The 24,718-nt window shown below is 44.5% G+C and overlaps 1 protein-coding gene across 4 annotated transcripts in view; it reads left to right on the top strand.

Annotated features, from left to right (window-relative positions):
* Ttll11 (tubulin tyrosine ligase like 11) overlaps nucleotides 1–24,718 on the top strand; it is a 240,698-nt gene that overhangs the window by 102,559 nt on the left and 113,421 nt on the right. For all 4 annotated transcript variants that reach the window (XM_033759047.1, XM_010602956.1, XM_010602955.1 and 1 more), the window contains 2 exons: nucleotides 2,174–2,269; nucleotides 3,038–3,153. In XM_033759047.1, coding sequence (XP_033614938.1) covers nucleotides 2,174–2,269; nucleotides 3,038–3,153 — 212 coding nt within the window. The remainder of the gene's footprint in view (nucleotides 1–2,173; nucleotides 2,270–3,037; nucleotides 3,154–24,718) is intronic.

Below are 24,718 nucleotides of genomic sequence, written 5' to 3'. Positions count from 1 at the left end.
CTATGCAAGACCCAACACAATAAAAAGCATGCACCAAAGTTAGGTCAACATGATCCATAAGGTCTTGCCACCCCCTTCCCCAGCTCCCAGCATTTCTGCAGCTTTGCATTCATGAATGCACTGGGTGTAGAACTAAGAGTCCAACAGGCTGAGGAAGTAGAGGTCCACATTTCTAAGATGTGGCACAAAGAAAGAGCCGGTGGTTGAGGGTGATAAACGCGGGCACAGCAGCCTGCTGTCCTGTGAAGCCTCATCAACATCAGACAGGTCTGAAGTTAGACCGATGATGTCACCAGCGCCTCTTAAAGGCCTCATCACTCACATCCGCTTGTCATAGATTATTAAGCAGATCTATAATACATGTAACATTTTCTACTGAATTTCCATTCCTGCCATTTCATGACCAGGAAAGAAAAATAGAGTGAGGACGACTTTTCTCAGCTTCTCATCCTTGTTGCCCTTCATTGAAACATAACTACTTCTTGGATCATCCCCAAAAATGGTCATTCAGGCTTTCATTTCATTAATATAGACGAAGCTTCACTTTAATAATTATCATTTAACTAATGCATATTCTATACAGACAAGTAAATGGATTCCCCTCATCTTTTCTTCTGGAATCCACAGAGGAAGCGGAGTCTACAGCCATATCCTTTTCTCTTTTCTCTATTCTCCACATTATTTTTTAAGACTTTGGGGTTGTATCAGTTATGTTAGGAACACTCCACATTATCACTTCTCTAGAGATAATGGAGCCCTTCTGAGAATCTGAAGGACTTGTAGTCTGAGTTTGAATCTCATTAGGAGCAGTGATCTTGAGGATGAGAAGTTATCCAGGTGAAGGGCTGTTGAAGGCAGACAGAGCCAAGATGCATATGGTGCCTGGACCAATGGTAGGGCTTGGAAGGAATTAGAAGAAACCAGTGTGGCTGGAAGGCCGCATGCTGGATTCGCGAACAGATGTCCAACAGAGAGCCCTGGGGTGAGCCTGGAGCGTGGGCTATCTTCGTGGGTGTGTGGCCCATGGAGGCCTTGCACAGGGCCCCACATTCACAGTGCATTGAGCCTGATTTTATGGCTCTATCACCATCATGCAACTGCTAATGCTCTTCAAGCAAGGAGCCCACCTTGTCCTCCTGTCCTGGGTGGCACATAGTATATAATCTGTTCTGCTTGCATGTGAAAGCCAGCTGTCTAGGCAGTGCAGGGGAAACGCATGGGCCTTTCTGAGACTCAGTTTCTGCTTCTGTGAACCAGAACACATCGTTCCCTCTTTAAAGATACCATCATGAGGATCCGTTGTCATTATGAATCATTAGTGCATTGCAGAGTAATTGGTGCCTAGTAAGTGCCCGGTAAATATCCTCTCTCCTTAACTAAGACAGCATGTCAGAATTATCTGAGGATTTGCTGTTTTCTAAATAAACTTGCCTAGGCTTCCTTCTGAGTGGTGCTGACTCAGTAGGTGTGGGTTAGGGATGTGCTGGTTTTGAAAGGGCTTCTTATACAATACATGTGCGTGCTCTTGGTTAAAAGAGGCAGCCTTGGGCCAGGGATTTAGCTCAGTGGTTCCGATGCCTGCCTCGGAAGCACAAGGACCTGAGTTCGATCCCTGGTACCAAAAAAACAAACAAAACAAAAAAAAGAGGCAGCCTTGGGCCAGGGATTTAGCTCAGTGGTTCCGATGCCTGCCTCGGAAGCACAAGGACCTGAGTTCGATCCCTGGTACCAAAAAAACAAACAAAACAAAAAAAAGAGGCAGCCTTAAGTTTTCAGAGATGTAGCTAAGAAGCAACTTAATAGAAAAGGGCAGAAGAAAAGGCAGAGAGAGAGAAATTGATGGACTACTACTAATCCTTAACATAATAAAAACCCTGTTAAAGAGGAAAGAGGTCATCATTTTATAGCACTTTGGACGACACAGATAGTGCTGAAATGCACCGTGGGAACGTATCCCATTACCAAGGTTTCTATAAAATTCTCTGCTATCCATTTGGTCTGACAAGTACACCCAGAGGGACAAAGGTTATGGACCAGACAAGCCAGGGTCGAGGCCAAGGTTGGGTCTGAGTTTGAATTTATTTTCCCCTTAATGACCCTAATACCATACTTAATTCCTGAAAAGAAATTGTGGCCAGAGGGAGTAATTTGGAATCATGTTTATTGTGCCCAGATTTTAGGCTTTGACATTCTTCTGATGAAAAATCTGAAGCCTATGCTACTTGAAGTGAATGCAAACCCCAGCATGAGAATTGAACATGAACATGAAGTAAGTATTTTTTTTGAGCATCTCATTGACTATATGGCTATAAAACCAAGTGTTTCTACTCTCAAGGTATCTACTTGCCTACACAAAACTCAGCATTATCAAATTTTCACAACAAAGTTCTGTTCAAGTCAAATAATTTGAGTTCTATTGAGCTCTAAACAGAGTCTATTAATATAAGACCTTTCCGACCTATGACAATTTCCCAGCATGCCATTCTTCCCATTTTTAAGGTCTGGAAACTTAGAGGCAGCTGAGCCTTTCCATCAGTTTTGACACGAACTAATTAGTTAGCCTCAGGAGATGAACTAATTGAAATTCTATGAATATGATTTAGCCGTGTCGACATGCTTGAATCACTAAGATAAATAGTACATTTAACAGTGGTTATATTTTTTTCAACCTCCAAATGCATTTAAAAACCTGGAAGGAAATACACCCAATATTAGCATGGGGCTTGAGGGGGGCACAATCTGGAATCTTTTCATTTTCTTTCTTAATACCTTTCTGTATTTCCAGCTTTTCTACAGTGAACATGCAAAATTTGGATAATCCAAAAATATAGTGCTATTTTTATTCCTCTTCAGGCATTTTGTAATTAATAAAAGGAAACTGGCATTCTCAAGGTAGTACTATAAGGAGAGGATTAAAACTTTCTCTTCTATAGATTAGCATGGGCAGAGTATAATAGTATAGTTACCTGACTATTTGGGTCATACTGATAAGCCAAATCACGGTCCTACTGTAACACAAAATCCTTACCCATTCAAGCTTTCTCCAGGCGTGTTTGAAAATGTCCCCAGCCTGGTCGATGAAGAGGTAAAAGTGGCTGTGATCAGAGACACACTGCGCCTCATGGACCCACTGAGGAAGAAGAGAGAGAGCCAGTGAGTATTTATTGTATCATTCATTTCTATTCACTCTGCTGCGTAGATAAGTTAAGTTCTTAGAACCTGTTGACATGTGACATATACCCTATTCCACAATCTCATTTTGCAAGTATCAGCCTCCAAATAACAAGTGACTTAAAATCAGGAGTAATTGGACTGTTTCCCAACTGATTGTTATCCAAATCAGGGAAATCTCTTCCAAGCTCCCACTTTCCCTCAGTGAAAGGCTCTCCACTGGCCCACTACTGTTCACTTGGTACTTCTCTTTGAAATCTTCAAGCATGAGAAGAGTAAAATAAAATACAGAAAAGGTCACGGATAGCTGGACTTGGAGTTTCCTCCTTTTGTTTCTTCACAGTGTAAGCTTTTAATTTCAAATTGTGCAGAACCAGCGTAAGGAACCTCTGACACTTGTATTATACTTATAACAGTTGGAATTCTTCTCCATCCTCAGCTACCAAGTGGCACATTACCAGGGGATATAGGTGGGTGTGTGTTCCTTACCTCTCCCTCTACAGAGTCACCCTAGAAATGAATGACGTTTCACTAGAGCATTTTGTTTGTTCTGTTTTTTTTTGTTTTTGTTTTTGTTTTTTTTTACCAAATTCCAGGCTCTCACAAAGTTAGGGTTGAGTAAATATAAATATGTTTTAGGCAGAAAACCTCAAAGGCAGGCATTTCAAATAGCATTTCTCACCCCCCTGAAGATCGGGCTGATCCCCGTGCTCCCTGACATTTAAGACCTTGTCAGTGATGTTTCATGACTGGATGGGATGCTGACTTCCCTAGAGCAAGTGTTGTTTTGTAGGTTGCTCTACTGAGGCGTCTGACAAACTGGGCTCAAACCTAAATATTGTTAGAGTCACCCTACAGGAATGCTTCTCACCCTTGGCTGCACATTAGGACCATCTGGGGAACTTTCAAACATACAGGGACCTCTATAAAACGGAGTACTACTCAGCCATAAAGAATGAGAAACTAGAGTCATTTATAGTTAAATGGCTGCACACTGAGGCAATACTCTTAAGTGAAATAAATAGGACATACTTGAGTAAATACCGAATAGGTTCTCTGGTGTGAAAAACTAAAAGTGTAAGTATGGATCAAATGGTATAACTGATAGTGTGAAATAGGAAGAAAATGGCTAAAGGTGTAGGGGAAGTGGGAAGGGTAGGGGAAAGGAAATAAGGGGAAAAAAATATGAGAAACCGAAAAAATGGAAACAAAGTCTTTGTAAATAGGGAAGGGTGAAGGGGGTGAAGCATCATGTAAAGGTACCAGATCCCGATGATGAATGTAACTGTGTTGTTTTCCTTAAATGTACCAATAAACTTAATGGGGGAAATTTTTTTTTCAAATAAAATAAAATTTAAAAATCCCAGCACTTCTGCTTCTAAGGGTGTGGATTTTAATTAGCCTGGGCTGGTGGCCTGGCCACAGACATTCTTAGGTTCTCGGGTGATTCCACCCTGGCGCCCAGGCTGAGGACCACTGCCCTGCAGGAAGTGTTTCACGGGTGACACCTGTACAACTGAGTTCTCCCAGGAAGCATCCTTCATCCCATGAGCCACTGGCTGCCGCTGTTGGCGAGTTGCTCACCTGTCATTTGCCGGGGCCAGTCCCGCGGGGCGTGGCTTCCGCCAGTTAGGTCTTCAAAGTGGCAGTGTGTCAGGGCCCCGAAAGTCCTCCGGGCAGCTCAGCTGTCACAGCTACCGGAAGACAGAGCCACCAGGAAGTGCAAACAGCTCCTCTCTCTAGCTAGCCCTTTGGGAAAGCAGTGCTTAGTTGCAATTTGGGTAGATTAATTGCAATAAAACTCCTTCCTCAAAAATCTATTCTCTAACAGTTATTGATCTCACCGGCAGAAATGAGGTCGTAAGACACGGGAGGCTATGGGAGACGATGGCAGTGCGGCCTGGTGCTGTAGTTTATTTTGGGATGACCTGACTCATTGGCATTCTGATTCCTTAGGTGTGAATGAGACGTTCAATGTCTATTGTGTGGTCTGAGCCTTTTTAACATCCACCGCCAAACATGAAGAGGTGCACATTTTCCAGTGTATTTCGCATTGAATGGCATCGAAACAAAATTAGCTTTCTTTTTCTTGTTCTCGTTGTTGTCGCTTACCTTGCACCTGTGTAATGCATTCGAGCTGCAGGTCTGAAATTTAATAGCACCGGGCACCAGGCCATTGATTGGGAAGGATAAAAAAAAAAGGCATTTAAGAACTTATCAAGTCATAAGTAGCAGCATCTCATTTTTAATTTAAAAAGCATTGACTTTTTCTATTGATGACTAAGACCAGTTAGAACTTCAAGGACCTGGCTTCATTTCCAATATAGAATCCCTTTCATCTCACCCTTTTCTTACCTACTGCGTAAGAGAGTATGTTAATAGCTAAATGCCATTTACTGATATTTTTCATAAGTATGGAATTATTGTCTTCATTTTGATAACTTTACCATGCAGAGGAAAAGGCTGAAATTATTCTCAACTCCTTGATACACAGACCTTTCAGAATAACTCAAATTTATGTCCACAGAAAATGCACAGTGCTGTAGTCCTATGAGTCCATTTCTGAGACCGCATCATTCCAATTGCACAGAATGATGTTACACAGATCCCAGCTGGAAGTTACCTTTAGAAGCAGAATTTCTTTTTGGGTGAGGTGGAACAAACTTGTAACCTCAGTACTCAGGAGGCTGAGGCAGGAGGATCGCCATGAGTTCAAGGCCAGCCTGAGCTACATGGTGAGTTCAAAGCCAGCCTGAGCTACAAAGTGAGCAGAATTTCTTGAGATTGCATAGAATCTAACCTAAACCTTTTAAAACAAATGCAGTGCTAGACTTCTTTCGACTCTTTAGCAAAAGAGGGTATGGAGTGGCCCACTTTAGTTCTTTCTTGGGGACTGTTTGTCATTAGGACTGTTGAAGTGGGTCTTCATTTGACCCCACACAAACTGAAAAAAAAAAACCCCGAAAACCCGAAGATATCCTGAGCCCCCTTCAACTCCCAGAGTGCTCTAGAAAAAGCACCAGACATGTGTCCATGTGTCATGTATTTCTGCACACACCTGGGTCTGGTAGCCCAGGTCAGTTTCTTGGTAGGACCACGAGCAGTCCTCAGGCATTCTATGCGGGGAGGAACTCGACCTTGTAGATACCGCTTTGGCATAGTCAAAAGTGCTTTCTTTTGATCTGACACTGAAATCCTGGCCCTGTTGCCAGCTGGTGGGTAAGACACTGGGAATGCTGAATAGCTGTTCTGAGGCTCAGTGTCCTTTTCTATGTAGTGGGATAAGTGCAGTTAAACAGAACAATGAGAAAACCTTGAGAAAACAATGAGGAAACCCATGCAGGCACTTTATAATGCTTACTTTACTGATCAATAGTATCTACTCGACATGAAGCAAACAAAACACAATGCTTAATTGTTATTCCCTTTCCTAGTCTACTTCAAGTAGAATTTTGAACCTAAAACCACTAACATAAGCTGAAGCTGTGGGAGCCTCACGGACTGGGATCGACATTGGAGCTGGTTTACCAATGCGAGCCTCTGTCGCCAGGCAGCAAGATGTCACTGGTCCACACTCCGGTTAGGAGAAATTACCTTTGGTTCTTCACAGAGGAAGACAGCTGTCGCATGAGAACTATTTTGACTCTGGTGAAGTTTTGTTGTCTGATTTGCATCCTCGGGTTCTGTGGAGGCGCTACGGGAATGCGGGAAGGGGGAGATTGATACGGTGTGATTCTGGAAATACCATCTGTATGGAGATAAAGTTGGCATAGTGTAAAAATAACCATTTAAAACCGTACAGTTTGGAGGCCAGGGATATAGCTCAGTGACGGAGTGCTTGCCTAGCACATGTAAAGTGCTGAGTTCAATCCTCTGTACCCCCCACCCAAGTGTAAAGTTCAGAGGCATGTAGTACATGCTCAGTGGTGTGCAGCCATCGCTCCACCCAGCTCCAAATATTTTTGTCACTCCAAAAGAAATACCATCCCATTAAGCAGTGTCTACCCATTCCTTTCGTCCGCATCCTCTGCCAGCAGTCTGATATGCATTTCCTGTTTTGAATATTTTTCATGTAAATAATATATAACAGGCAGTCTTCTATAATTGGTCTCTCTCATTTAGCACATTGTTGGAGGTTCACCCACGACACATAGCACAAGTTTGCACTTCATTCCTCTCTATAGCTGAGCACCACCTGTTACACAGATATAAAACATTTTAGTATCCACTGGTCAGCCGTTAGGGTGGAAGCCATCTCTTTTTCAACAAGATGGGTGTTGATCTGTTTCATAGTTTGACTCTTCCTTAGTGTTTGAGAGGAAATGGTCTTTTCGGCTTCAAGAAGTTGTTCGAACCTCTGCCTTAATACAACCCTGCGTCTTATTGGGAAAAGCACAGGTCTTAGAAATCGTCATGCCAGTCATCTCTCTGATAAAGAATCTGCCTTTGTAAGCTCCCTGACAGAGCAGCAGCAAGTCCTTTGTCTCTAATCATTGTGCTTTGAGCTTGGCCAAATTACTTTGTTCTCTGATCTTGTCTATAAAATGGGAATCAAGGGACCTCCTTGGATGGATCGTTCATGCTACAAAATTATACATGAGGACGAGAACCTTATGAAATCTGAGCATCAGACAAATGCTGCTTGTTAGGGTCTCCAAATGATCAATTAGACTTTATTTTAAGATTATGCTGACGGTGACAGGTAACTCACTAGCTTCGGAGGTGCCTACTGGAGTTGTGAATGTAGGTGGTTAGCTGGGGGAAAGTAGGTAATTCGCCCCAAGTCACAAAGAGGAGAGAAAAAACATGAAAAATCAACAGAAAATGTCCTTTCTTCTCAAGGTATTTGGGTAATCTAAGTCTTTCTTATTGAAAAAACTTTTATCAGAAACAGAAGTGAGTACATTTTATCCTCCAGTTATTTTTCTTTTTCTCATTCAAGGTGGTCTGGAAATTCTCCAGTTATTTTTATGATGATTGATTCATTTTTGGAAGGTCCATTTGCCCTAGGGAAGCCATTTTATTAGTTTTGTGCTCCTTTTCCTGAATATAGGTATTTCTGGTACCTGGACTTCTTTCTTAGGACTCATACCCCACTAGGAACTCAGAGTAATGTAAGTGAAGGAGGAGAAAGGCTTGGAAAAATTTAAGGGGATTTCATGATCACAGTGCTTTAGAGCTGGGTTATAGACAACTCGTCTTGTGTTCAAAGGCATCAGTTTGGTAAATGCTTTATGTAAGGCTAAGACCCCCTCCCCATTTTTTTTTTACCTTCACTCTGTTAACAGTTGGGTTTATTGTAATGGGGAAGTCACTCTGCTGAATCAGAGATGTCCCTCTACTAAAGGTTTTACTGGGAGTATTTCTTACCTTGACTCCAAGCCTGTCTCTCAGATTCTATGTCATACTTAGAACTAACAAATGAGTCACAAAATTAAGTAGGTTCTATGCAGAATCCAGGATAAAGGCAGAACATTCTAAGAGAATGGGGAATAAAGACTGTCAGTCCCAGGGGCTCAGTTTCACTGCTAGGCTGTGTAGCATGACCAAGGAACATGGCTTTATCCTATCCCAGAGAAGAGTAGAGGAGGCACATTCATCAGAAGTCATTTATACCCAGCCCCTCCTTACCCTTTGAATTGTCAGTACATCTTATTGAAATCCCCTCAGTGACAGGGAAGATACCTTCTCGACTACACAAAACCTGCCATCATAAATAAAGAACATTATCTTTGTGATCAAAGATCATTGCGGAAACAGATTCTCCTGGGTGGATCCTCCATTGATCCTGCTGAATGGTCATCTATGTGTATACAACTGACTTTTGGTGGAAATCCTAAAATTCAGTTGATGCTAAAGATTCCTCTGTGGCCAGACCCTGTATCAGTACACAAACACCTTTGAAAGTTGTATATAAATAAGAATTCTGAGCCACAGAGAGGTGACTATTTGTGTATTTATTTGAATCATGGGTGGATTAGAGAAAGAGAAATTCATTTATTTTGACTGTTTCTTAAGCACTTACTATTGTCCCATCCCTGGGTGGGCTGAGCACTGCTGCTCCATTGCAGGCAGGCAGCTCACTGGGATTTGTAAACTTCATATCAGTATAGCATTAAAGATACAAAGTTTAAGGAAAGGAAGATCCAAGCTTAGAAAGGAAGACTATCAGAAAGGAGGATAAGGGAGAATATAGATAGCTATCTTGGTAAGAGTAAGGTAGGGGGGCCTGGAAGATGGAGACCCCATGGGCTTTTGTTACCAGCTGTTTTTATAGGGGGTCAGGGACCTCCTCCCCAACCCCAGAACCTGGCATAGCTGGATTGGCTTCCAGGTTTCCCTGCCTAATGTCATTTCTCCTGGTGATCTACATGCAGCCTCTTTCTGTCTTATCTTCCTACTTGTGCTTGACCTACCTTTCAAGGCCTTATCTTTGGGGTGGGCGGCTATTTGGCAAGGGGGTGCCTTAGTCATGGTTAGCTTAGATTTAGTAAGGGAGTGTGTAGGTCTCTACTGTGGTCATTATAGTGGCTCTAGAGTGAATCATGTGGTGACCCTGGAGTGAATACACGTGTACTTATGTATATGTTAATGCACACTTGTCTAAGAGCTTTTCCCAGTCAGTTAGTCACCTGCCCCTCCTTCTCCCCTACACTGTACTGGAGGTGGAGAGGGACAGCTATCTAAGCTTGGCTTTGTGCACTTGGCTCTCTCTGTACTCTGCCTGTCAGCTCCTTCCCTTTCTGGTCTCTTGGTGCGAGTCCCAAGGCCATTTGGTGCCTTTCTTTATCTGCCTTTCTTTACCCTCATTCTTGACCTACTTCCCAGGAGAATTTCTCTAGTAAAGTTTTAACTCCTTCCACGCAGCGTTAGCCAGAAGATCCGATGAAGCCCCTATTCTATTCTTCTCCCTGTTTACAGATTCATGCCCCTGCTCTGTGTTAAGAGGAAGACTACAGAAACAAATTAGCTCAAGGCTGGAAGGGAAGGCAAGACCCACACATAACTATCTGTAAGGTGGAAAGTGCTGGATACAATAAATATAAAGAGAGATTGCCAAGGGAGGAATGTGTAAGGAGAAATTATTTCCTGATAGGAAGAGTTTTTGAAAATTTATGAAGAAATGGCACGTGAACCAAGATTGAGAGGGTGAGTAGGATTTGAAACACGAAGCAAAGAGGAAGGATGTTCCTGGTGGAGAAAGCAAAGGTAAGAGGCTCTGTGGGGGAGCCTTGAGGAGGAAGCTAACAACTCCCAAAGGCAGGAGAGACAGGTGCAGGCAATGGATTGGTAGAGACAGGTGCCTAGAGTGGATTGGTAGGGAGGTGGGAAACTGGCCGGCTTTGAATGTCAAGCTGAAGAACGGAGCTTGGTTTTGATCTGCAAGGCATGAAGTCTTTAAGGGTAGCTGAGACCAGATCATACACACAGTTTTGCATATATGTGTAATTTTCCTGGAGAATGGGATAGAAGTTTTATTATGTGGGACCAAACTGTCTTATTATTGGAGGCACCAGTGAACATGTGCAAGGTTAGGGTGCTGTAAGTTGGATATATTGGCTCTCTATGCCTCAAAGGCCTCGGGTTGGAGTGGTAGTCAGCAAAATAGGAACATATGCATGAATTTTCAAGAAAGAACAGACAAGAGATGACTAATGACAAATGTATTACTTCATGTGCAAGAGATAAAACATGACAGATCTTTTCCATCTCAAAACGTAGAGGCATTAAATCAGAAGTAACTGATAAAAAGCCTCTTTGGGGTGAATTCATTTGAGAGAGAACCATTTCTGAGACTTATGGGGACAGTGGCATTTCCTGAACCAAAGTGAGAGTGTCATTCAGGTGCAGGTAGGCTCACATCCCCTCTCGCCTGTGTGAGCAGCAGATGGAAAACCAGACAGGCACATGGCCAGTGAGTCGCCATTACGGGGGGAAATGGCAGTGTGATTTCCAGAGTTATTCCAAGTACGGGTGGGGTAGTAAATGTGTTTGGAAATCTACTCTCAAGCTGCTCCTGAGAGGCTTATGTATTCGTGTGCATTCAAAATCAGTTGTTAGCTTCTTAGAAGAACACAGAATTGCCTGGGCTCAGGAGGCCAAGGTGTGGGGTGCTCGTTCCATATGGCATAAGTCCCTATACTTTTCTGAGCCAAGTTTCCAAACCAGACAAAACAAACAATAAGAACGAGGGAATAGTATTTCCCACCTAGCCTGTGTCACAGTGCTTGCTATGCACAGCATGCAGTAGATGTTTGCATTTCTTGCTGCTTTGTCCTCTTGGCTGCCATATGCAGCAGGGCCTAGGTCTACTTCTGCTTCACAGATGTGGACACTGAGGCTTGGAGAAGTCGAGTGATGTGCACGAGAGTGGACTGGAAAACACCACGCACACTAAAGAGACGAGTGCCCAGGAGTGAGGGCCCGTCCTTCCCTGCATGTAGGCGTAGTCTAGGCTCCGTGTCTCACTATGAACCTTGTGGCAGGGACTCAGCTCTTGACCCACAGGGTCAAGCACAGAGCATGAGTAAGTATTTCTGACTGGGGAAGCTCTGCAGCCAGCTATGTAGCTGCTCCATTTCCAATACCATCCCAAACCAGAAGGGATGAAACATAAGCCAATGTGCAGACAGCAGTAACTTCAAGCAGGGTTCATCTGGAGAAAGCAGGTTTAGCTTGCTTAGGCTACATCGCATGACTTCACCAGTATGAGGCCTTTTTATAGAATATGAGATTGGCAGCGTCACGTGCTGTGCCTTGTGGCTGGATCGGAGGGGTCAAGGCAGGATTCTCAAGGGAGGTGGGGTTCACACTTGCATGGGCTGGGATGAGGGGGAAAGCGAAAGTGGGTATGGGGAAGGTCGGAGGTGGATAGCTGGGTGAAGGGTCAGTGGAGGTGGCCCATCCCCCACCACGTTCCCAAGGGGCCCTAGGGCCGGAAGGGGACAGATGCTACTTCCGTTTTGCATTTCTTATTTTTTCCTCATTATAAAAGTAAACATTAGAAGATATTGCAAAGTAAATAACCCAAAGTCATCCTTCAATTCATCCCTTCAGAGTTAACTTTTGAGTTAATAAAAATTGTACAATTTTCATCTGTTATCTTACACTTGAGGTCGTATTATTTATATCACTTTTGTTTGGTGCTTTTATTCTTCTCCACTGTATGTGACAGTAAGGTCCCCCTTCTGATTAACAACTCTGTGAGCATCATTTCCATCCAGAGCTGGACTGGAGTTTGCCTCCCTACTGTAGAATGGTTCGTTTCTAGCATCTTGTTTTTCAAGCTGTGGTGTAGTTAGCAAGAGAGAGAGAAGGGAGGGGGGAGGGAGAAAAGGAAGAAGAAGAGGAGGAGGAGGAAGAGAGAGAAGGAAAGAGGAGACACAGAGGAAAAAGAAAAAGAAAGAGAAGAGAGAAGAGAGAGGAAAGATGAGAAGAAAGAGATTTGTCCGATTACCAGGAAATGAGATCCAGGAATTGAGATTGGAGTGGGCAAGAGCTGGGGCCCTGGAACCAGATGCTCTGAGGGTAAATCCAGTCCCTGCCATTTATAGCCATAATGTACAGAGTCACCTCCCCCTCTGCACTGGGGTTTCTTCATCCATAAAAGGGAGCTTTTCATTTGGATTTTTTTAAATCTGCAAAGCAATTAGACATTCTTAATTTGGAGGGAGGGAAAATATCTCTTGTTCTTAAGAGAATACTTGTCATAGGAAAGGTCCAATCTGAACATATTTCAATAAATTGGACAATATGTATAACCTGGAAGTTTTTGTGTTTTGTGTTTTCTTTTTAAGGAAAAAAGTTGTAGAAGAAGAGGTGGTAAAGTAAGTGGGAAGAGAGCTACAGCAATGACAGGTTAATCTTTCGCTGTGGGGATGGATTTGATTTCCCTCTAATTATCTGCTAGATTAAAAGAAATGAGGGATCAAAATGAAAGCCAGTTTCAGTAATCATTTGAAGCCCTGGGTTATCACACCAAATGGTTGGCAATATTCGCCAGCTGCTTCCTTTCCTTTTCTTTTTATGCAATTTCCATTTCTCCCTTTACTTTCAGCAGCATAAGGGGCCCTTCCAGCTGAGGCTAACAGGAGGGGCGTGTGTCACAAGGGAGAGGGACTGAATGTGCATGCACTTCCTGTCTGGGCAGATGCCCCCCTGTGCTCGGAGAGGACCCCTTCCCAGGAGACAGGGCTGAGCTCAGCAGCTCTGAGAAGCTGCTGACCTGTGGGTCACTGCACCCATGAGTGGATGCAGAACTCTGTGCATGAGTAAGTGTGAAGTGTGGGTTACATGTGGACCCTGGGCTAGAGGCTGGTTCACCGATGCTATGAGCTCTACTGAGGAACAGGACACAGGAGCACCAAGAGCCAGATGAGCCTGGCCTGGGTGTGAACAGACTCAGGCAGCGTGGAGGTGGTGGAGAAGCCTACACATAGGAAACCTGGATCAGTGAGGGCTGCGTAGCAGGGCAGAACATAAGGCTCTCAACGCACCAAAAGAATTCCAGAATTGACACTGTTCATAGCTGTGTCTTTCATGAAAACTCCAAGCTGAAAGCCCCCTAACATCCACCAGCAGGAGAGCGCACTAATTTTGGATATTTACTTGGTGGAATACTATATATCAATGAAAATGCTCCAACTATACTTCACTGCATGGATATTGGACAAGAGAAGCAAGTCATAAAAGCACATCTACAATACATTTCCTATGAGGTGAAGCCCCAAACAGGCAAATGGGAACTTTATTTTATAGAGATGCCTCCGAAGTGGCAACGGCAAGAAACAAAGCAAGAAATAATGACCAGAGAGTTTCAGACAGTTACTCCTGGACAGGAAGGGACAGAGGGAGATGTGATCTGACAGGGACCCATGATTTCGCAGGTAAAACAAAGTCTAATGTGGCCCTGATCACAGCAAGTGAACAGGGAAAGTGTCAGAAATGGGGACCACACAGGCAGGCCAAATATTGTGCTTTTTATCCTAAAAGTGACAGACAAGTTTGAAAGGGCAGGGAGATGTGACGAGGTTTACGTTTTAAAGTGATTGTTTTGACTGCAACATGAAGACCAAATTGGAACAAGCCCAGGGTAGGTGGGGCGGGCACTTAAAAATTTGAGCCATGTTGGTCGTGTGGACTTGGGTGGCCACAGTAGGAATGGCGCAAACTGTGGTGTCTGGAAGTATTTAGGGGGAGGCATCAGATGGTCGTGGTGATGAATGGTTTATGATAAGTGAGCAGAAGGGGACTCAAGTTTGGCACCCGGCTGCAGGTGCCAGTCACAGAGGTGGGGAGCCCTGGGAAAGGGACAGCTTTGGGGTCCATGATGAAGGGCTGTGAGACCTCCAAGTGCACCCTCTCGGTAGCTGGCTACATGGGCCAGGTGCCTGGGAGAGGGGAGGCCTCTTACAGGAGGGAGAGTTCCCTGGCAAAGGCAGGTTCCCGTGGCAGACACATCACGTGACTTCAGCGGCAACGTGGAGAAGCCTGGCTCCAGGCCTCACTTTTCCTCTTTCCGGCACATTCAGGGCCACAGCAGCATTCTCAGCACAGGGGCATCTCATCGTCACACTGTGTGCATCCCCCACGTGTCACCCACATGGTCTTAACTCTCTCTGAGGCTCCTGGAGCTGTGCAGCTGCCTTGCTGTCCTCAGAGAGCACTTGGCTCCTGTTGGCAGTTGCACCTCTGCCTGGCAGTGGGGGATAGGATGACAGAGAAACTCAACCCATAGGGCAGGCCGAGGGGTTTTCTCTGGAGCACCTGCTCCACGGGGCTTCCCCAGGCAGCCCTTCCTCCTCTCATGATCATCAGTGTCACCACACACCTGCACAGCACTCTGCCACTCAGCGGAAGTCATACCCACCCTTCATGCAGAAGAGTCAGGATGTGAGTCATCATCCTCATTTTACAGTTGAGGAAACCAAGACTGACAGCACAGCACTCCTCAAGCCTTGGGTTTCAGGACTCTGTATCCTGCAGAGTAGACTGCTGGTGATGGGAATGGTTGCCCATGTGCCCAATCCACCAGCTGAGGCCCCAGAATCTCTCCATTCCATGAACTCCGTGAGGTGCTGCGGGGGACAGAGACCGTCTGTCCTCAGGGGTCTGATTAGGAAAGGGGAGTGGAAATCATCTGCAGGGAGGAAGCAGCCTCTGCTGGGGATGTTCAGCTCAGAGGAAAGGCCATTGCCATTTTTACCTCGAAAGGTTGTTAATGAGAGTTAGAATGAACTCTCTTATGGGTGGCTGTTGGCAGAACAAGGAACCATGGCTGAAGTTTACAGAGAGATTGAAGCTCAATGAAAGAAAAAAATTCGTTGCCTGAAATGATAAGAATTGACTCAAAGGAGTAGTGAGTTCCTTGTAACAGGAAGTAATCGAGCCCAGACCCAATAGCCAAGTACTGTAAAGGAGCACTAGCTCTGAGATCAGCAGAGGCAGGCTCGGTTCCTGGTCACGTGATCCTGGGAAAGTCACTTAACCTCTCCAAGACCCGTTTTCCTCCTCCCTACAAAGCGGATAACGGTGCCTAGATTGTAGGTTGGTTGTGAGGATGAAATAAGGTACCAAAGTATATGCTGGCATGTACTCACTCCACAAGTACCTACTAAGTTCCTCCTAGGTGCTTGACACATACTGTTGACTGAATTTTCATTAATTCCATGCAGCCAGCCCCGTCCATCTCTGCTCACTTCTGTCCCTATCCAGCATTGCAGGGGTGGGAGTTGACATTTCCATTCACACACGCTGGCTCTGTCCACGCCATCTCCACCCCACCTGGGCCTGGTTCTCCTTGGCCATCCCTGAGGATTAGTGAGAAGACACCAGATGTACCCTTTGCCCTTGGGAAGATAGATGCCAGGTAGGTAGGAGAAAAATTCCCAAGCCCCTGGGTACCCAGAGTGAATGTCTAGAGGACATGGAACCTGGGACCCTTGGGACATGTCTTTTTGGCCCCAAGGACCTCCTGCACCTCAGGGAGAGGCGGAGGTCAGAGTTGGGCTGGCATTGGCTGCTCTTATGTGCAAGGCCCTGGCAGTGCCCATTGCCGGAGTCTACGTGCAGGATTTCTGCTGGAGTCATAAGTGGTGATACTCAGGTAAAACTTCATCCGATGTGCCCAGCCACAAGTCATACTGAGCCCTCAGTGGTAGAGTGAGAGCAAGGGCAAAGCCAGGAAAGCAAGAGGAGAAGGCAGGAAGCTAGGGAGCGGTGGGTATCGGAACAGGGCTAACAGCTAAGTGACAGTGTCTATAGACACAGATTGCACTCTGTTCCCTCTGGGTCAGGGCCTCACCTCCATTGTGTGCAGGGCATTAGGCGAAGAATCCCTGGCCACTGTAGTGGACGTCCTGGCTGTGGGATGTTCCACTAGCTTGAAGAACCAAGAGCTCAAGTCCCTCTCCTGGGGTTCGAGTGTGGGTGCAGGAGAATATAAAGGATCAGCCTCAGCCGTCTCACCGATAAGGATAGAACTGTTGAAATAGCCCCCCTGGTCTTTGAGGGCAGCCAGTAAAGCACCATGGACATCAGATTCTGGGTCTGAGTCAGCACAACCATTCCTCAATCCCCTGTCCACCGTGCCCTGGTGTCTTCTGACTGCTTCCTGCTTCTGCGCAGGTTGCAGGGTTGGCCAGTCCATGGGGTGCAGGGTCATAGAGACTGCAGCTGACTTGGGGCAGACGGGGAGAGCCATCCAGGCTGGAGATGAGGGGTTGCCAAACTTTGGTGGGTGTTGGAGTCTCCTCGAGGGTTTGTGGAATCCCAGGTCGCTGAGCCCCACCTCCAGAGTCCTGATCATCTGCGTTTCTCACCTGTTTTCACGTAATGTCCATGCCCTGCTCAGGTAGGGTACTTGCCTCCCAGCTCCTATCCTTGTACCTGTCCCAAACCACCTCAGAACCCTAAGCAGCAGCCCTTCATCCCTTCATGGGGTCTAGCACTGTCGTGGTCGGTGGGACTTGTCCCTATGCACAGAGGTGGGCAGTGAACCGGGGAAGGAGACCACTTGGGGACAGGGTTCAGCAAGAACCCAGAGAACAAGGTGCCCTACCTAGCTTAATGGAATTCTACTCATAGGTGTCACATGTAGGGCATGTGACCACAGCACTGAAAAAGCAGCACAGAGCCACATAATAAATTCACATTTTATTAATCTGTTTTCTTCCCTTGTCTTTCTGTGTAGATTTCTTAAGACAAGCAAAATATCAAATGATTGTAAAATCTAACCTTTAAGGCACAATCAAACCCTTTTAAAACAATGCTTCTAATGAGGGAAAATGCTGCATATTTTTCCCCTTTTCATTCTCTCATAGCCCAGCACAGGCAAAGTCCTAGATGCATTCTTAATTTTGCCTCAGCCTTTCTCTACAGCAGAACAAGCAGTGGGGAAAATTTTTTCTCTAGGCAACAGCACCATTTTGGTCTCATTTGTTTGGTTTTGCACTGTAACATAACAGCTTATGCGGCTGCTAATTTGAACTTTGGTCCTTCTAGGAATGTATCGTTCATGATCAGTAAATATATCAGGTTGCAGGTGCTAGTCATTTAATTATTGAATATGGAAATGCTTCTTTGCCTCATGAATATTTTAAAATGGAACCGTAGACAAATTGTACTTCGCTCCCAAATTTCTCTGTAGTTCTGAAATACTTCATATTCAGCATTATCTGATTGTCCCCATGCCAGGAGGTCTGTTTTCCCTCAGGAAATTTGAAGAGAAGGCCACGGCATTCACAGGGAATAGGTCACCAAATGTCATTTGGTTTGTCCTTGGATCTGTAGATGTCCTTGCTGGATTTGGAACGTGAGGTGATACTTTTATAAATGAGGATGTAGCCTTCTGTAGTGCAAAAGACGAAGGGTTCCTAAAGACTCCAGTGGGTCTGGGTATGAACTTGACCTGTCCTCCTGTTCTCTGTGAAATCTGGGGCAGTCACCCTCCCAAAGCCTCAATTTCTTCATTAGTAGAATGTGGATAGTAGTTATAGCTATTTAACAGGATGATTGTAATAAGTAAATGAATTGCGGTACTTAACACAACTTACTGCCTGGATATGGTAAGCATTTAATAAGTAGTTATTTTATAATTATTGTCATTCTTTTTATTATACAAAGTCCTTAAATGCAGTGCACATAGAAGTTCAATAAGTGATAATTATTGTCATTACTATCATTAACATCCTTATAACTCATACATAGGGACGTGTGTTAAAATACAGTTGGCCCTCGGTGTCTATGTGGGGTTGGCTCGAGGATGGCTCAGGGTACTATAATCTGTGGGTGCTCACGTCCTTTACATGCAATGGTGTATTATTTTCATATAATACATGCATTCTTCTGTATATTTTAAATCATCTCTAGATTACTTGTAATATTGAATTTCCACGTAAATAGCTGCTATACAGTAATGTCTGGGGAAGAGTGACCAAAAACAGTCCACTACATGTTCAGTACAGATGCAATTTTTCCTCCAAATATTTCTCATCTTCAGGTGTTTGAATCCCAGGGCACAGAACCTGTGTGTGCAGAAAGCTGACTGTGTACAGCTTCCGGCCGTGCAAATTATATGTGTTTTATTTTTTAAGATAGGAATTTATAAAAAGTAAATGGACAGCTTAACGAAGTTCGGAGAGATCGAAGTAAATCAACAGTGCTCATATAAATAGTTTAATTAAGATAATCCCTGATGCAAAACATTTGTTCAATTGGTGCCTCAAATTGCAAATGGGTTCCACAGATTGTCGTGCATTTCTCCTGTTGTGCCACACAGACGTGGGGACCTACGTGAGAGCAGTCTTCTGACTGTGGGAGCTGCCTGGGCTGGAGGCGAGATCCTGGGATGAGTGTCAGCCCTGCCACGGGGCGCTCTGAACCTGACCTTGGACAAGTCCCCACACTTCCCTGAGCTATTGTTCATTCATCTGCAGAACCTCCAACCTTTGGAAGATGCTGTGAGTCTGTAGATGCGTGTGATTCATCCCTTTTAAAAAGAGATATGAAAAATAAAAAGGAAGATTTCATCTTTTCAAAACCCTTAGAGTCTGCAAGTTGTGCCAGTTGCTTTTAAACCACCAGGTATTAGGTGCCAGATATGTGAGGGCAGCTTAATTGGAAGTTGTATTTATCGTCTGGAGTGTATGTGCTCGCACTAAATGTGTTTTTGACAGTCTCTCACCATCCAGCCTCTTGCTTCCAACCGGAATGATTTGCTTCTCCATTGCACTCAGAAGAAACACTTCAGTCCTGGTTATAAACATTAATTAGTCCAAAGAAGAGAAACAGGATTGTTTCTTTAATTAGTTCCAGATACAGAGGGCAATTTTTTGGTGCTCTTATAATCTGGGTACTTCATAAGAGTGACATTATGCGACTTTGCATTTATCCTCAGCCCAGATTCACTGCTAACATTTTTGGAATTGGTGAACCAGCGCTTATAATTAGAAGGCAGAATGGTGTTCATCTCTATGCTTAGCTATTATAGATGTGGCTCAGTGTCTCCCATGGTTGAATCTTACTACGTAGGCTCCTGGCTGTTTGTGAGAAACCTTCCTTCCGGTCTTGGAAGCCTGTTGACTTCACCTGTGATAGCATGGCGGCGTGAACGTGTGACATCAGTGAAATGAGCAGACACATATCAATGTGGGCAATGTACTATAAGGAAGGAAAGGAACAGAGTTTGGGGACGCCTGGGTCCCAGCCCCCGCTCAGCCCGACTGGCTTCATCACTGTATATGGTGAGCAAGGCGCCATGTTGGGGCCTGTGGTGCAGAGATAATTGAGCTCAGCGTGGCTTTTCTGCCCAGCTCTTCATTTCTTCAGCAAGGAGCTTGGGCCCGACTCTTGAAGATCCATTCTGTTCTCCGTTCTGTCAGTTCAGTTACTAATCATAATAGCAGTAAGCCTCAGGCTGTTATTCGGGTAATTCAGGGCATTTGGGTAGAACTGCAGAAGCAGGTAAAGCTTTGGATGGCTTCCAAATTATAGACGACTCCAAAAGGTGCACTCCGTTTGTGAGCCTGATTATATCCCACCTAAGGTTTGCCGTTCATTTTGGTTCATTTGTTCATTTATTATGGGTTTTTTGGGGGAAGGGCATGGAAATCTGCATAAAAACTGGTTCTTGGCTCCTGCTTGGTAATTGAGAAAAGGTAGTTTAGTTCAGTTTCTATCCAAGGCACTTAATGGCATTCAGATTGCTTTATGAGCTGCCTCAGATTAAGATCGAATGGTGGAAACGTTGCATCCTCTTCATTTATGATGTATTCACTGGAACTTGTGTTTCTCTTCTAGTGTGTTTTACACTTAAGTCACCATTAGGGTATTGCTGTACCGCCCCTTCATCTGCCTCAAACTGTGTGTACTAATTCAAATTAAAGGAATTATGTATAGAATAATAATGTATAAGCGTTTTATCACATACCTGCCCACACTGAAGTTTCTTTTCTTTAAGAAAGAGCTCCATTTCTTTCTGAGCTTTACCTGTAACGTAGGAATAATAATAGGGTTGTGGAGGGAGGCCCAATAAGTAGCCATCTCTTCCACCTCGGCTCTGAATTGCTTGAGAATAAGACAATGGACTGAAGAGAAGAGCCAAAATATCAACTCCATTGTGGAAAGGGTGAGGTTGGAGGATGTGTCACATCTGTGGGCAAATAAGCTTCTTGACACTGAATGCAGAATGAAATTCGGGCAGCCAGCAGCTCTCCCTGCACCCCAGGTACAGACTTGTGTGGAACTAGTCAGACCTGTGATCAGCCGGCAGGAGGAGGAAGGAGGGAAAGGGTCAAGGCTCCTCTGTCTGGGTTCTCCCTCCAAACAAACCAATCGCCAGACATTGTTTTGGGGTCAGAGAAGTCAGAAGCTCTATGCAAATAGTGTTCCTTTCCCGTGGCAAGAATAGGGCCCTGTTACCCGCTCCCAAAACAGAGTAACAGGACCTAAAAAAGGATATGCTTTGGAGTCTGACCGGCCCAGGTTCAAATCCTAGTCCTCCACTTGCAGGCTGTGTGGCTGCAGGTGGACCCCTCCACCTTTGCTTAACCTCACTGTGAAAGAGATGATGTTTAGTCCCTGTGAAGTTAAGTGAGATAATACATTTAAAATGCCGAGCACATGATAAGTGCTCAGTAAACAGCAGAAGGTCAAAAGAGAGAGCACATATAAATGTCCTCTGCAAGTGACACAGATTTATATAAATTGCGTCTATATAAAGAAATAGTATTATTTATGGCGGTGGTTTTAGCATAATTGTGAATTCTACTTGCTCTGCAGTTTTGTTATACTCCCTATTGAGGCTTAACTAGCTGGAAGTACCTGGTGGCTTGTCACGCATCTCCTTCCTATCAGCTTTTACAAAGGAGATCCGCGGCTAGAAGGAAAGAAGAAATTAAATTAATGAGAAACTTCCGTGCACCAGAATGACCATCCCTCTGATTCCAGCTATTTTCGTAGATTCTCCTGAAAGCTGTCATGTAATTCTGTAGCAGCCATTCGAAAGTCTTTACCCCATTTAATTTATGCTGAAAAATCATTAGTGGGAATTTGACAGAGGTCTAGTGCGTTCACAAGCCCATATCTTCTGTCAGGCTCCAGAGGACAGTTCCCCTTGCCAGAGGTGGCCCTTGAAGGGCAATGGAGGGAAAGGAAGGGGGTGGATGGTGGCAGCTCTGCTTCCTCTCGTCCTTCTGTCACCATCATCACCATCTTGTTCATTGATGGTTACCATGGCCAGGAACTTTGGGGTATGATTTTGACCATAACCCTACCGGTTATTATTGCCTTCGTTTTAGCATTGTGATATTTGCCCAAAAAGTTCTGGGCAGAATCAGCATTTGAGCCCATGTTGTCTTTGTGGGGAACTGAGATGAAAAACTTCTCAAAGCCTGGAAGAGGCTCTGTAAGGCCTATTCAGCTTTTATATCCTTGATGTTTGCTGTAACTCAGCAGAGTTCCCCTCTTTCTTGGCAATTATTACTCCTGATGTCTAGCCACAGACCCCATTTTTAAAAGTTAAAATTTAAATTTTTTATTTTTCCCCATCCAGGGATCAAACTTAGGACCTTGCACTTGCCAGGCAGGAGCGGTGCCACTGAGCTATAACCCCAGCCCAGACCCCATTTTTTAGATAACACTTATTTTCCTTCCTGAGTGCCCGAGTGGCCAGGCACTCTGAAGATCTGTGTGATGCATTCTATTCTTGGGTCAGATTCTGCCTCACTTCTGCTCAGAGCAAATACAGTCTAAACACATAGTATGTTCGGCCGCTTCCCATTACCATAACAAATACCTAAGAAAAATCAACTTAAAAGAGAGGAGAAGGTTATTTAGGCTCACAGTCCTGGAGGTTTCAGTCCATGGTTGGTTGGTTCCATTGCTTTTGTGCTTGTGGTAAAGCTGTGGACCATGGCAAGAGCACCTCATGCTAGTTAGGAAGGAAAGAGAGGAATCACAGAATCTCAAGCTTCAGCATCCCTTTTAAAGGGATGCCCTCCATGGCCTACCTTCTTCCTGCTAGGTTCCTCCTAAAGGATGCTCCAAAATCAAAACACTAGGCTGAAGACCAAGGCTTTAACACACAAACCTTTGGGGGACATTTCAGATCTAAACTATAGTGTGAGGGTTTGAAGATATGAATAAATTGGAATACTGTTGAATTCTAAAATGTGAATTAGCATGCAAAATGTGAATTATCATGCTCATTGTTATTTTGCTGCAGTTACTGGTGAACATATCTTGGTCATCCGGCCAATTCGGATTCCCTAGAGTTTTAGCTTAATGCCATCACATACTAGTAATTGTTAAAGGAATTAACTAATGAAGCAATGACTTTCCCCCAAAACTGGCCCTGAAGCTTGAAGTTGGGTTTCATCCCAAGCCTGGTACATAACAGAATTCAACTTAAAATGCATTCACCTTAAAATGAACAAATGAGGGAGGGATTTAATATGTGAATTGCTATTAACTAATGTGATTGGGTTAATAATCATTTATGTTTCATTTAACCCTCTATTCCGTCTTGAGAGATGGTCCCCAATGCAGAGGGTCACACTCAGGATTGTACTGGGGGTGACAGCACTGCACAGGAGGCTGGCTCAGCTGGCCTGCGGGTCTTCCCCACCTCTCAGATCCCACTTTTCTTGCTCTTGCCGAGAAGTGCTTAGCTCTGTGCCTGAGGAAGACTTGGTCCCATCTGGGTCACTTGTGCCCGAGGGAGTCAGATCCTCAGCTTATATTAGGTCCCATTCCCAGTCCTGCACTGTGTTATGTATGTATTAACTTCATGCAGGACATAGGAAGCTCAGAAAACCACGTTCCACTCATGCCCTAGTAGCCCTGGGATGTTGCCCACTCAGGAATGCTTGAGCCCACTCCAAAGTACAGCTGTAGCCCACACAATTGGCAGTTAGAGCAGGGGTGTGGATTTCGGAGCCCCAGATCCTGAATTCCAGCCTGGATCTTCCACTCCCTGGCTTGGTGATCTTGGGCCAGTTGCTCTTCAAGCCTCTGTTTCTGCATCTGTGCACAGGGACAAGACTGTATATGATGACTGTAATTGCTCATTTCAGAAACGTCGAATTTCCATTTCCTCCATCGTTTTAATATTGAGGCACACCATTTATTTGCTGGAAAATGTTGAATAAATGAATACCAGAGTTTACAGCAGTCTCAATTTTCTCCCTACAGAGAGTGGATCCAGGATCATCACTCTGGTTCTGGCCCGGGTGCTGCTGTGTTACCATTGTGTTAACATAGGAAGTGACCTTGCTATGTCAGCTTCGATTTTCTCCTCTGTAGAATCGAGATGACTGTAGCTAATCCACAGGGTTCTTGAGAAGATTAAATGAGATGATGCCGCTAAGGGCTTGGGGTGAGGCTTAGCATGTAATAGTTGTTCGATAAATTGCAGTTGTGGGCCACATCTGAGAACATCTAGTACAGCACTGGTGGTAAAGCAAGCACTCAGTAAATGAGTTTCCTTTATTCCTTTTCAATGATCAGCCTCCTTCTGTCCTCTAAAAGCACTGCACCCATATAACTAGGCTTGATAACTACTGAGCCAAGCTGACAGCAGAACCATGCTGGGAAGAGAAATGTCATAGTTCTTTGTTCTGTGAAGCTGAGCTCTCGTGGTACTGATCAAGGGGTGAATGACTTCTGTTAGTGTCTCACGTCATTCTGTAAGCGAGGCTCCCGCCCAGCACTCCAACATTGGAACTCAACACGGAGGTAGCTAAGACAGAGACAGGCTGCTAGGAGGCTTCTGTTGGAGAATACTTTCTGTTCTGCTCTGGCCCAGACAAGAAGCACCTCCGGAGCTCCTGCTGTCTTACATGTCCCCTCTTCACTGTCACTAAGTGGCTTTGAGTCAGATGCACCCAATCAATAGCAGTTACAAAATGCATCGGTACCTATATAACACCTTAATAAAAATTACAGATGTATATTTTTCCACATACTTGGGGTTTACTTCTCTAAATTTAAAAAAATCCTTTCAACTTAACTGTTTGGAGTTGAAAACTTTTTTTTTTTTTTTTTTTTT

Source organism: Fukomys damarensis, unplaced genomic scaffold (assembly GCF_012274545.1).
Source record: "Fukomys damarensis isolate Sample0158 unplaced genomic scaffold, DMR_v1.0_HiC HiC_scaffold_36, whole genome shotgun sequence".
Taxonomy (NCBI): Eukaryota; Metazoa; Chordata; class Mammalia; order Rodentia; family Bathyergidae; genus Fukomys; species Fukomys damarensis.
The sequence above is the reverse complement of the archived record's forward strand: the minus strand, read 5'-3'. Positions and strand labels throughout refer to the sequence as shown.